This window comes from Hyposmocoma kahamanoa, unplaced genomic scaffold (genome assembly GCF_003589595.1).
Source record: "Hyposmocoma kahamanoa isolate Upper Pololo Valley unplaced genomic scaffold, ASM358959v1 66, whole genome shotgun sequence".
In the NCBI taxonomy this organism is placed as follows: Eukaryota; Metazoa; Arthropoda; class Insecta; order Lepidoptera; family Cosmopterigidae; genus Hyposmocoma; species Hyposmocoma kahamanoa.
The window spans coordinates 836,407-851,286 of NW_020653854.1; the positions used below are offsets into that span (position 1 = coordinate 836,407).

General features: G+C 39.7%; 1 protein-coding gene across 1 annotated transcript in view; it reads right to left on the bottom strand.

The window, feature by feature from the left end:
* LOC113231829 (protein draper) overlaps positions 1–14,880 on the bottom strand; it is a 47,289-nt gene that overhangs the window by 9,978 nt on the left and 22,431 nt on the right. The window contains exons 2-7 of the mRNA XM_026466362.1: positions 11,916–12,211; positions 5,323–5,569; positions 4,667–4,798; positions 3,380–3,497; positions 1,434–1,791; positions 619–769 (exon numbers count right to left, since the gene is read on the bottom strand). Of these exons, the coding sequence (XP_026322147.1) occupies positions 619–769; positions 1,434–1,791; positions 3,380–3,497; positions 4,667–4,798; positions 5,323–5,569; positions 11,916–12,211 (1,302 nt within the window). The remainder of the gene's footprint in view (positions 1–618; positions 770–1,433; positions 1,792–3,379; positions 3,498–4,666; positions 4,799–5,322; positions 5,570–11,915; positions 12,212–14,880) is intronic.

A 14,880-nucleotide genomic window follows, 5' to 3' on the forward strand; every position in this document is an offset into this window, starting at 1 on the left:
GGATTTTTATTTACGTTTGTTCCATCTTTTGCTAAGTTTTATTAATATCGGTTAGCGGAAAGTGGGTGAAATCTAATAAACCAGATACATTCCCTAATTTGCTACCCTTAGAAATGGAATATTTTGTTCAAATTTGAAAGGGGCTGCTGCCGAGGTACTCCCTTTCGAACAAAAAAAAGAATCATCGCAATCGATTCACAAATGTCGGAGTGATCGCCTAATGTCGAAATGAGAACCTCCTCCTTTTCTTGAAATCGATTATAAAATATATTAATATCATAATAGTAAAAACATCATGGAAGAATGGCATAAGTGGAGTTACGTTAAAAGATGTTTATTGCTCCATTAGATACAGAAAAATACAGCCCACATCCTCTCTAATTCTTGTAACTCTATCTACAATATTAGATGATAGAGTTACAAGAAGTGGAGAGGATGTGGGTTATATTTTTCTGTACGTAATGGAGCAATAAACGTTTTTGATAAAAGTCCACTTATGCCATTCTCCTATGAGGGGTGCGAATTATTATACAATAAAATTAAAATGTTGAAGTGAATTGAACTTTTGTCCAATCCAAGGACACTGTATGTAGCAGTACATGGAACGGAAGGAGTTACCCCGGCTTGCAGGTGCACTGTCCGGTCTCGTGCGAGCAGGTGGCGTTGTTCTGGCAGTCGCACTGGTACTTGCAGTTGTCGCCGAACCAGCCCGCGGGGCACGGCTCCTCGCACTGGCGGCCGCGGAAGCCGGGCGCGCACAGGCACGAACCTGGGGGCAGGGCGGAGTGTGTTCCAAGGTATTGTTTGGCCACGGGACTGGAGAAAGAGGCCTTGGCCTCGGCAATTGTGCATAAAATATATACATATTGCTTTACTTGTAATATCTTGTATGTTCTGTAAATAAATGTGGTTTTTCTTTTTTTCAGAAAGTTATCAAAATGTTCCCATTACAAGCTATTTACAGGCACCGATACATTCAACGGAACATTAGGCCAACGCTAAAAAATGTTTTTTTTTTAAAGATCTAATTCAAAATTAAAATTAGTCAACTGTCATTTTCTTATCAACTATCATTAATTTCCTACTAATACAGGTTTGTTGGGTGGTTCGGTGTAATTTATGAGATCTTGTAAATTTCGTAACCATTAGTTGCAAAAGTTTTTTACGTATTAAGTTTTGATTTAATCAATATTAAACTGTTGTATTTTTAAAACTCTCAATGGTTTCTGCTTTGTCACAAAGTGTTTTTTTTTTAGTTTAATTTAGATTTAGCCTAATTATTTTTTTTTCAATTAGGGTTAAGTAAGGCTAAGTTGGTGTTAAAAGATGTTAGTATAACTGCTGTGCTATCAAGGTACTACTTTATATCGTCGCTTTTGTTCCGCTACTTGTGCCGGTGTGTGTATGACCAGGACGGGCCGCGGCGAGAGTACCGTTGACGGGAGAGCACTGCGCGTCGTTCTCGCAGCGGCACGGGTTCTGGCAGCCCTTGCCGAAGGTGAGCAGCGGGCACTGGCGCTCGCAGGTCTCGCCGCCCCAGCCGGCGCTGCACTCGCAGGCGCCCGTCCAGGGGTCGCACATGTCGGTGGTGGGCGGGTTGCAGTCGCAGCGCTTGTCGCAGCGCGGCCCGAACACGCCGTCGGCGCAGGCGCGGCGCTCGCACTGCGGGCCCGACCAGCCCGGCTTGCAGGCGCAGGCGCCGTCGGCGGGCGAGCACTCGCCGCCGTGCAGGCACGCGCACGTGCCCAGGCACTCCACGCCGAAGCGGCCGCGCGGGCACTCGTCCAGGCACTGCGGCCGAGCCAAACACCGTCAGTGATCTCGAGTCGCACTGTTTTTCAACTCGGACTTCAAAAGCGTTAAACATAACTTTTTTATTAAAAAAAAACCGACCTCAATAGTTCATGGAATTACATCTATTTGCCAACTTTCATTGAAATTGGTTACCGGAAAGCGCGAAACCGGATTCATCCCCTACTTTGCCATCCTCAGAAATGGAATATTTTCTTCAAATTTAAATGGGACCAGTACTGAGGTACCCCCTTTCCAACAAAAAAAAGAATCAACAGAATCGGTTCACCAATGCCGTAACATACACAAAAAAAACTTTTTTTGAAACCGGTTAAAAAATAGCCAATCACAGAAAATAAACAACAGATTAAAGGATGCTGGAACAACAAAAGGAGCAAGCACTAACAGCAAAGAAAGTGTAAATCCATAGGAACTTCAAGTCTTAGCGTAGTCAGGCATACCATACATTCTGGACCTTAGCAATTTTTCTTCTCACGCAGGGAAAAATCAAAATGAGTGAAAACTTCCTTACGTTACTTGAACGGAATAATAATCAATGATGTTCAATAAAATTACAAAGCCAAGGAAGGAAATTACCAACCGCAATACCATTGAAGAACAATTATAAAAAACCACACTGATTGCAAATAACACTAATAACAATTGTTGTTTGATTATTGTATATTCTGTTAAATTCCTTTGAAGCTCATAATCTATTATGTAATGCTTTTCTATAAAATAAACAACATTGTCAAGGCGTCTATTAACATAACCATGAATGTAGTTTGGATAAGATGCCGCTAGATGGCGTAGAACCATTTTGTACATGTTTCAAAACACACTTTTAAGTTGTTAACGGAAATTGTACTAACTGTCGAATGATTTACAAATTTGGGTCCAAAAATAAGCATGCACAAGACGAAACTTATGTCGAATGTCCATGTCGTATCCACCCCTATAACAGTGGGAACCTCTACTCTCGAAGTTGTTGACGAGTATGTCTACCTCGGACAAACTGTCCAATTAGGCAGCCAACTTTGAGAAAGAAGTCAATCGTCGAATCCGACTCGGTTGGGCAGCTTCCGGGAAGCTCCGGAACGTCTTCTCGTCCGCAATACCGCAGCCCTTAAAGACAAAAATCTTGCAGTGCGTTTTTGTTGCCAGCGATGACCTACGGCTCTGAGACGTGATCACTTACTGCAGGCTCCATAAATAGTTGAAAGTCACTCAACGAGCTATGGAGCGAGCAATACTCGGCATTTCTCTACGTGATCGAATCAGAAATGAGGAGATTTGTAGAAGAACGAAAGTCACCGACATAGCTCAAAGGATTAGCAAGTTGAAGTGGCAGTGGGCAGGGTACTCTCACAAAGGTTCTCGAACGGAGACCACGAACCTGAAGACGTCCAGTGGGATGGCCCCCTACTAGATGGACGGATGACCTGGTAAGGGCAGTGGGTAATCGATCTTTGGGGGAAGCCTATGTTCAACAGTCTTCCGGCTGATATAATGATGATGACAAATGTTTATCAGTTCAGTTAAACAATTTCTTAGACAATGAGATGACGAATCAACACCTGTTACGAACCTTTTCACCGGTAAAGCCAGCTTCACACTGGCACTTTCCCGTGACGTGGTGGCAGCCCGCGCTGTTGGCGCATTGGCAGGTGTTCTCGCACCGCTCGCCCCACTTGCCCGACGGACATCTACATGAAATCAACATGTTAATCATTCAATTGGATACTACAAACACAGCCATCAATTATTATCGATGCACTAATTACCTTCACAAATTTATAAATGAAAAACGGTTCTAGACCTCACACGATCCAATCATTTACTTTAACAATTAATGAATAACAAGATTAGTAGTAGAGCGGTGGTAGTTCAGTAGGAGAACGGTCGTTTTTACAGTTTTGATACGCAACAACGTGTTAACCCACAAAAACTCGAAAATGCCGAATTGTAGCTTGTCATCTCGTCTACATTTTACAAACACAGCTAAGTAATATGAAACAACTAAATATTAAAAACTGATAATAGCAGTTGATATGAATCTATTAGCCACAACCACGAATAAAATCTTGAGACGCCATTTTCTCAAAATATGTTCATGTTGGTTAACATGTTAGTCATGCGGGCCTCGCGTAATTAAGTAGAAGGTTCGGTCCACGTAAATTTTATTGTAGAAATAAGAAAGAGAATGTACTGGAAGGGAAAAGAACAGGTAAAGGCGTAAAGGCTGTAACAAAGCAATATAATATAAACCAGGTAAGAAGAAAAGAAGGCGACGGAAAGAAAGAAAGTAATAGTGACGAAGGAAAAAAATTAAAGAACGATTTAAAATTTAAGTAAAGGTAAGTTAGAGGCCATGAACCAGAGAAAAGGGTGATAAAAAGGTGGAATGAAGATAAAAAAGCAATAAAGCATCGTCACATGTTATTGCTTATCAACATCCAATTGAGTCTAAGAGGAACAGGGTACGAACCCTGAAGCGGAACGTATTGACAAATGAACTTGCTCTTGACCACTATCTAGCTTTGAAGCAAAGATAGAGTGTACGGTGGAACAAGCTCGCCCAGAAGATGCCTAGTCACTCGCATCTTATAGATACTCGAGTAGTATGTGCTCAGTCGGAGGCACGGATTTCAGAACAGAAGACTTTTTAAGTCGCGTACATTTGCGAATGGTTAGTAACAGTAGCTCTCGACTAACGACTAAGGAAAACGTAATAAAACCTGCATGTCGTCCACGACACTTTAAAAACGTGTGTGAAGCCGCAGGCAGAAACTTATTCTAAATTATAATAGGTTTGATTATTACTTGGTTGATGGTAATTTGGGGTGCACCTAAGAATACATCATAAATTACTAACCTGTTAGCGCAAACCTCTCCTGTCCATCCTGGTGGACATTCGCACTGCCCTGTGAGCGCATTGCAAACGCCGTCGTTCTGGCATCGACAATTTTGTGGGCACGCTTTTTCGGTCGGACATTTTTCTTCGCATCTATAACACAATAGACAAATAAAGAAAATTACTTGTAATGGACGAAGGAACGCTTGAACGGAATGAACAAATACAAAAAGACAAAGATAAGATTTAGTTGTAGTTGATGACATGAGCTCTGTAACTTTACTTGTGAAATCTAAATACGCTTGCTTTTACTCCACCCTACGTGAAAGTAATGAGATTTAAATAATGTTCCAGACAGCAACACTGATTAACTGGTGTCAAACCGGGAAATTCCCTGTATTATGAGCACCAGATCAACAGGAATTCACTCCGGGGTACTACCCACAATAGACAAGAATCAAATTCGAAATGAATACAGGAAAGTTAATTTCCCAAATAGGTCCTACGGACATAGACTAAGTCTAAGGCGATCCCAAACTTTACCACAGCTTTAGTCTTCCACATTTCAGATTCAGTCTAGGACTTGTCTAAGGTCATAGTAATGCGATAAGCAGATGATGATGATTATCAAGAATTTAAATCACAATGAACAAATCTCTATATTGAAAATCACTCACAGAGGTCCAGTAAATCCAGCAGGGCAATCGCAAGCGCCAGTCACCTTTTGACACTTAGCATTGTTCTGGCAGTTGCATGTTTCAATACAGTTATCGCCAAAAGTATTGTTTGCGCAGGGCTGCTCGCAGTTGCGGCCGCGCCACCCGGGTGCGCAGGCGCAATGGCCAGTGAGTGGCTCGCATGTGCCGCCGTTCAAGCACTCGCATTTGTGTTGGCAGTTGCGACCCCAAGTGCCGTCGGGGCAAGCTGGAAACAAAAGCGGGCAATAAGCGGCATGATAACAAGAAAGTAATTTCAGCAATGCTAGACTACATAAGTGATGGTGAATGTCCGATCCTTCATTGAAGTCCAGCAGAACGCATACAGCAGAAACGTTGATAACATTACACAAACAAGAACAACGCTTCTTAAGTAAAACATTAGGCAGATATACAGTACGATAGCCTTATGGTAGGCACAAAAACTTTTTTCTCTTAAATAGCCCCAAATTGCAGTTTTCGGGAAACACAGATACCATCAGCGTATTTTCGTGCCAGATCTACTCATTGAAAGTTGAAAGAATTCAAGTCTGCAGCCACACTGAAGGTGAAGCGACAGCTTTTAACTCTATATAACGCGGAAGCCCGATCTTGCTGGAGTATTGCCGCCATGTGGAATAGCCATCAGCAAAATATCAACTAGAGGCTCTTGGCTTGGTTAAACGTAAAGCCAGGAGATTTACTAAACTTCATAGTTTAGCCCACCCAAAATTGCCCATCTGTGGGTTTTCTACAGATTTTTCGATGTACCTTTTTACCATCAGAGATCCAGACTTATGGCGGGATATTATCCCTCCTAGGTCGATATTCCCTTCAAGCGTTTTAAGCGCAGTATCTTAAGTGCGACCGAATAGACATTTTCTGGGCGGACCAGTGCCTTTTCGAACATTTCCACGATTTACTGATTCTTCCTGCATTGGAACAGCGTTGTTTACAAACACAACGTAAACAAAGAACTTCCAATACACTACGCTCACCTGCTACATACTCACGATGATTTCCTTACGTCCATAAAGTGGGTTTAATCTACGCAGAAATCGTGAAGTGACACACGAAGCCAGTGTCTATTGTTCGAATCTACAAAAAGGAAGTATCGGCAGCTAAGTGTTGTTGAAAAACAACAACATTATGTTAGGTGTAAAAGTTTTAAATTGCAAAACAATCACCGGTTTCACGCTGCCCGTGTATGTTTCCTCCTTAATTCAATATGTGCAATGTCTTTGTTTAAATACTACCAATACTATTGCATCTCTTGTTTAGAGAGAACGTAGGTTAAGTGTGGGATAAGGACTTTCACGTTGTCTAAGAGAGTCACCACATTTATTAATGCGGAATCAGTTTGAGTCTATGAGAAAAAAGATTATGTCGATGTAATAACAGCCAAAATGACGGCGCGTTTCGCTTCTTTATTGCTCTTATTACACGAACATAATGTCTTTTCTGATCGACTTAATGCGATTCCTTACCACGATAAGTGTGGTGACCACTTAAGGATAGTGAGAGGAAAACATCGTATGAATGCCGAAGGATCCCTTGTCACGCCGCCGTGCTGCCAATAAGCAGCGCCGGGCGTAACTATGCTTCATATCATGAGAAACGAACAAGTCGTGCGCCTACTGGTAAGCTACACGCCTGTCCATAACAGTTGTAGTGCCACTCAGAGCTTTAAATCACAAAGATCTTAGGGGAAATCCCACTGCGCCCGTCGCCCTGAGACATAAGGTGACAAGTGCCATGTGCCTGTAATTTCACCAGCACGCCTAACATTACTGCTTGGCGGCAGAAATAGGTAAGATGGCAGTACTTCCCTGGACGAACTCTTTCACAAGGAGCTCTACTGCTACTAAAATGTGGAACGTGGTCTACTGTAATTGATGTAGCTAGCTTTGACTAAACATATTCATATTAAATCCTTGTTTATTAAGATACTGAGTTCTTAGGTTTTCGCGATTGTTACACATAGTCCCATGGAATCTGTAAAGGGCCCGAAACGTCGGTTTGTTTGAAAAAACCAATATACGCGATTTAAATCAGGAAAAATTGTTTCATTTCCTATTAAGAAAGTAAAAGTGGCGTTGTTCAAATCTTTCTGTCAATCGTTTTACTGTAGCGGCCTGTGGGCTAGGTATACCCAGAGGGCTTTCAGCGAACTACGCGTCCTTTACAATGACATGTTTAGGGTGCTTTTGGGGTTACCCAGGTTCTGTAGTGCTTCCGGTATGTTTGCGGATGCACACACAGACGGATTTCATGCGCTGCTGAGGAAGAAAATCGTGTCAGTAAGACGCAGAATGCTGGAGAGCCCCAACAGCATTCTGAGGATCCTAGCCGAGAGACCGGACAGTGCCTTGCAAAGGCATTGGGTATCGGCTCTTATTCATCCTCATGCTGAATGTGTATATTATATTAATTAATTTATCTGTTTGATTTATGTTATTTTGTTTTGTACTATTATAAATGTGTGTTTTGTTACTAACGTAGATGTAGATTTTTTCATTGTTTTATTTTAAGTACTAACACCATGGACCACGGTCTGAATAAACAAATTTTGAATTTGAATTTGAAATTAAGATGTTGTTGTTACGAATAAAATAGAATAATTTTCTTTAATTCCTTTATGAGATTTGGAAGGTAAGTAGAACTTAACTAGTAGAAGTAGTAGAAGTTAACTGCCTCCGTGGCCGAACGGTTATCATGCCGGACTGCCACGCAGAGGTCCCAGGTTCGATTCCCGGGCCGGGAGAAATGTTTGTATGGCTTACATTTATTTCTCTCGTGAGTTTGGGTGTAATTTGTGGTTGTCTATGTGTGTGTCCATGGCACCCGCGACACAGGGTTTCCCTAGTGCGGGGCTATGTTGAGTGTGCGCGTCATTTATTTATTTATTTATTTAGAAACAAGGAAACACGTTAATTCTGTTTTTGAAAGTTATGACTATTAGAGGGCCATGGTAGCCTAGTGGTTTTTACTTTATTGCCTTTCAAGCAGAGGCCGTGGGTTCGAACCCGGACTCGCACCTCTGAGTTTTCGAAATTTATGTGCGAAATTCAATTAGAAGTTTATCATGAATTTTTCGGTGAAGAGACACATCGTGACGAAACCTGCATGTCGCAAAAGGTAACACAAAAAACAACCCTCGGAAAACGTGACTTCCCCAATCCGCATTGGGACCTTGCCTGAGAGGAGACCCGCGCCCAGCAGTGGGACATATAAATAACGCGCACACATCGCGATGAATATTAGAAGTTAAAGTTATAATGTTGTTATTCAGATAATATAAGCATGATACCGATTTAAAAAAATCATACTATCATACCACATTTCCCCACATCATTTCATTTCACAGGTTTGTAACTTGGTTATTCCCAAATGGTAAGTTTGATGTACGCAGAACCAAACAAGCAATGTTTTTAAAACAACTAATCTTTTGTCATTTACCCACAATAGTAGTATTGTGTGTTTGCGTTTTGTACTGGGAGTTAAATGGCGGCTAAATGTCATTGTTTGCTGCTGTACCAGTCTCGTGGTGTCACTTCTCTAACGTGAGGTGTATCCCCAAAAGACATACTATCGGCCTTACCACCTTAAGGGTTTTTGTATTGTAGTAAGATGTATTAGTGGTACATGACTCCGTTAAGTAAAACCACCGTATATATGACGTAGACTTGAAGACTTTAATTACATAGGAACCGGTTTTAGATATCGAGGGAAGAATAAAATAGTGCTCAGTGTTAAGAAACCAAGAACTATTATCGTTTTTCAGTTAAATACTGAAACGTTGAACAGTGACATTGAAAGTAAATGGGAATGTAGGCTACATCCTATTTATAGCACGCTCACTCTACACTGCGCAAGCGGTGCAAATTGTACAGCCCACTGAAACTGCGTTATTTTTAACGATCCTTTCACTGTCCCGTAACTGAGCACAGGCTTTTATTTTATATAAAACAGACACATGCCAGACGTTTTACATAAAACAGAGACACACCTGATGTTAAACGACCGATTAATTGATGTTTTCGGGAAACACAGATGAAGGTAGTTCGTTATTCCTTTGCCGCACTCATCAGGAAGAATCAAGCAAAATATATACTTCGTTTAAGACCATCGTGATCGATTTATATATAATTACAAGACAGACATGAGTATGTCTATATGTATTTTAGCTAGACGAATAAAACTTTCCATCTTCCGAAAGCGCAGTTATTTTCGTCACAGGCAAGTTTGTCCGATCAAGATGAAGATTCTCACTGGACAGCCAATAAACAACATCAGCCAAGAGCCGAACACAGAAGAAGCTGTGAGGTGATTCAAACCGTTACGATATCAAAGCGATTTACTCGTTGAACTGCTTTTTCGTATTCACGTGTGACAGTGGACGTCAACGAGTCCAATTTTAAAGTCGTTCGATCCAAATGTCGTTAAAGCGTATTCTGGTATATGAATCGAACTTAAATCGACTCCAAACGACAAGTCATACGTATTCTCATTGACCTACCAATAAATGGACGTCGGGTTCGCGCTAAAAAGTGTCCGCACCTGTAGGGCGTTACAATTGCATACAGAGCGTCAATCGCGCAATAGTCTTCGTTTGTTCGAGTGACAGCGCGGTAAAATTACTGCAGTAAAGTGTGAAAACAGGATTTTGTATCATATTTTCACTAAACAAATATATTGTGTTGTCATAGTTGTCATTTAAAAATGTTATTTTGTACAGTGTTATAGTATTTAATTTATATATAACTGAATCGTAAATAAAAATTACAAATGCACACGACATAATGAAATAAGTAAGTGTCCTTTTTCTACTCATTGCATGCGCAAAAGATGGAAAGAGACAGAGTCAGTTTCAAGAAGCTTATATAAACTTTTTGGTCATTTTCAATTGTTCGAACCACAAGCGATTGAAATATTTAGAACAAAGAAATTGTAGAGTTGCTTTGATTTTAATCCTATTTTTAAAATTATTTTTTAATTAAACGTTAGCAATAAGGCAATAACTAACAAAATATTGTTGTACTCGTTTTACGGCATGGGATTACCTATCAGAAGTCAAAAAATACATTTGCCCGAAATAACATTAGCTCGAATTTTCATAATGTGTTTTTACGAAGATTACAAAACAAAAGCTAATTTTGTCTATGTAAAAAGCATCAAAATTACTCGAAAGCGTAACGCTTTTGTTATAAATCGGAATTACGGATATTTGAGTTTACGTTTAGTTACAATATCGGTACATTTCTCATAGTACACGCTTATTTTCACATTTGTAGTAATAATTGTATGTATGTATCTGCCCAATTCTTTATTATACCTTTAAGTGAATTTGTACAAAATTCGACATAATAATATATATAAAAAAATTAATCAATATTTACGAGAAAGGCTATTCCATTACTCTTGCGTTCAAGTAATTTTCAGTCGAAGCTAAATATGGTGCATTTTGTTAAGTTTCCAGTAGAAGCTGAATATGGTGTTTTTGGGCCCTTAAATTGTTGTAAGCAAATTTAGGCAGTACTGCAATGACGTTACAACTTAAATTAAATGTTTTAGTTTTTTATATTTCGTTACATGTCACACTACGTTTGTATAGGTACCTTGGAGAATTTTTTCGTGGTTTTTGTATTAGACCCGATGTCCATTTGTTGATAGGTCAATGCGTATTCAGCTAAAATTTTGACAGTTCTTTCAATAGACTTTCGACGACTAAATGTCAAATTTCCCAATCCAAGATGTCGTTAATTAGTCGGTACGTTTCGATTCTATTCATTTCAACGTTCGTTCAAGTGATACGTGAATAGCCATTTTGAATAGGACTTCGTACGAACGACTACGTAACTTCAACGATATTTTGATAGCTTGAACTTACATGAATCGCACTACTGGTACCAGAAGTCATGAAAGTCTAATAGGGCCTACCAAAACACGGCAAAAAGGTTCGCCAAGACGTCTTACGGCCACACGGTGTTGTCCACCCTGAGGATATCTCATTTATGTTCTCGTCTCTATCAGTATGGACGACTTTGACAGGGGTTTTGATATTTTATGCATTAAATATTAAAATTAGAAAAAAAAATAAGAAAAAAGAGAAACCCCAGATGATGATACATGACGCAAATTCTTCGAAATAAAATTAACGCAACTTCCCACGTCGCACTGAGATCGAGCAAGAATGTTTTCTTTTTTATGATACAGAATGACAGGACGAACAAGTAGTGTGGGTAGTTGTAAGCGACATGCCTGTCCATAATAGTTGCAATGCCACTCAGGGCTTCAAATCGCAAAGATCTGAGGGGCACTACCACTGCGTCCGTCACCCTGAGACATAAGTCGACAAGTACCACGTGCCTGTAATTTCACCAGCACCCTGACCCTTCAAAACCGGAATGCGGTAATGCTCTCTTTCTTATCTGAGAAAGCATTAAAATCGGGCAATGAGACGGCGAGAAACCATTCAAACTCCTCGGGTGTTCTCGGGGTTTTCTCTCCGAGATTCTAGGGTGAGCTTAACGAAGAAAATAAAGTGGATAATTTTGTAAATATATGATACTCACAAACATCGCAAGCAGGTCCACCAAATCCATGGTCGCACGCGCACGTCTTTGGAGCAATACATTTCCCGTGTACGCATTTATCGGCACAAACAGGCAAGCACTGCGTCCCCTTCGAGTCCGGCGCATAGCCCGTACAGCACTCTTGTACCGGTCGGTGTTTCACCAGCGTCTGAGTCTTGAATATTTGCTGGAACTTTATTTTGTATTTTGAACATCGCGGTGGGAAGTTGAAGCACCAAGCGTATTCTTTCACTTGATATGGCTGCTGCTCTGATACTCTGACCGTAGTTATGTATCTGGAAGCAACGAGAGCACTAGTTTAATACATCTGAAGTAAGCCAATTAACGAATTACGACAAATTTAGAAGAAAATGTTCACAATGGCAATATGACAAGCAATCACGGGAAGCAAGTGTTATTTCAGTTTTTAAATTTTTGTCATTTTGTTTTAATTTCTTGTAAAAGGGATTGAGTAGTAGTTCCACCAAAACCCGCTAGATGGCATTGATCCATTTTATTAATCCCGACACAAAATATGTCTGTGGCATCGTCGTCTCCAAACGGAAGGACTGAAAGCTAATTTAATCGGAATGGTTCTGATCTCAGCTACGTGTAATGAGGATAAGTTCAGCTGTTTAAAAAACACTCTTTTCTGAATTAGTGTAAGATAAATCAAAACCTATCTGTAGATATCTCAGTCGTTTGAGACCGACGGTTTTGTACTTCCTGACTGCATCAGGGGGCTACTCTCGTTATTCGTCCCACATCCGTCCGAAATAATAAACGTCAAATAATTAACACTAGACCAAATTAAAACACAATGTCAAGTATGAACCTTTATTCGCATCATGGCTTTTTTAATTCGGTCGAGTATTACTTATTTGATAGTAATTGTTTCGGACGGAGCACGAGAGTACAAGGCCTATATATATCTATCGATATCTTTCATAAATAAACACACTTCACGATCTTTTCCCAAATACCTAACAAAGTAATTGTGTTACTCTACATTATAAAAAAACCTCTCCTTGCGTTTGCTAAGCACTTTACGTTTCTTAATGTGGAAATACGTTAATGGTTATTTAATATTACATAGATTTTAAGTGAAATTAGATAATCTGTACTCAAGCTGCAAGCAAAAGTACAATTAATTGAATATCATATTTGGTCTATGCATTTAATTGCATTTCAAATTAGTATAACTAATTATACGTAAATGAAAAAGGGAAGGTTCTCAATTGGACTGTATGTTTTTTTTGTACATATATTACGCGATAACACGCATCGTGAACCGATTTTGATGATTTTTATTGGAAAGAGGGTACCTCTGTGTAGTGGTCCCATTTAATTTTGAAGAAAATATTCCACCTCTAAGGGTGGCTGTTCACGCATGAACATTTATTTTTATAAATAGCGCCTAAATTTTATAAGGAACAATTATATTCGGTTGATTTTGCTATGCTCTAATTGAAGGCGTTTCTCTCTGTCAAAGCGTTCGTCTCTGTTTAAGCAGTGAGAGTTTTATTATCTCCTGTGTTAAGTCCCGTATAGTGGCGAACTAGAGGATGAATCCGGTTTTGCGCACTTTCCGGTAACCGATTTCAATAAAACTTGGCAATTAGATGTAATTCCACAAACTTTCGAGGTCGGTTTTTTTAGTACTCTATATTGAGATTATGGTAATAGTATTTTAAAAGTAAGTTTAATTTCATTTATTCACATTTTGAAACAGTTATTTGAGCTGACTACCTCGGTGGCCCAACGGTGGGCCCTGTGGGCACTGCATGTGGAAGTCCCGGGCTCGATTCCCGGTGGGAACAGTTTGGGAAATTAAGTTTTCAAAACTTCGGTCGGGGTGTTCTGGGTAGTGTGCCGGAATAAATTCCGTAGCTCTGACACTCAGGGCATGCTCTAGTTTGTGACCAGTTAAATTACTGTAAGTCCGTTATTATTATTATTCTTATAATACCTATACATGGACATTAATATTTCACATGAATGTTGGCAATGTATTGTCATGCCCTTTGTACTTCTAATTATAAATTACCGTTCTGAAGATAAGAGCAAATGTATGCATGTACTTTCGCACTTCAGCTATGCTTCAAGCCTTGTGGTTTTGCTACATTTATAAAATCTAATAGTCTGCTGTTGAACAGCAAAAATATAGAACTCTGCTCCCCTTATTTACTTTTATCACAAAAAACAATCATACGAAATACTATAAAACGATGTTATCTCAAATTTAAGTAGCTTTGTCGGATATACAAATTGACATAATGTCGTTACGTAATGTTACGATATCAAAAATGAACTCAAGAATAATTGAGAGAGTTTGTCACTTTTAGACAAAAATGAACGCATACACACGCACACACTCATTCATTTATCATCAGCATTCATCAATTAAATAGACAAAATCGGATAATTGTCAATAGCCGCGAAAACATTACTCATGAATCCCATAGGATTACAGGCAGGGAGCCAAGTGCCAGGAGTGAAAAATTAAAATCTTGATAATTTCGAATCCTGCTCGCCTATTCCACAACCGATATGCAAGAAATTTGATACTAGCATAAAATAGTGTATTTTTTATCGAGGGACTAACACGAACCAATGTATTTACCCGAGGTGGTTAGACACTCGAGCCTTAATCAGGGCGTCTATTACTACGAGTGTTTACATTGGTTCTAGTTTCGAGATCAAAACTTGACTTTTCACTTCGATTGCCAGAAAAAAATCAATCATTTTCGCTTTACAAAAAAATTACGACCAGAAATTCTGAAATTTTCGCGGTATTTTTTTCCAACCAGACACAGATACAACAAACGCAATAACGCGGTAAAATAATAATATGGCGCTATCGTCTATGCTGAAAAGGCACGAAACTAAAACCGAGCGTAGTACCGGCTGTTTGAGTTTGTTCACTCGAAGTAAATTAAAAAATTAGGTACTTTTTACTCTCTAC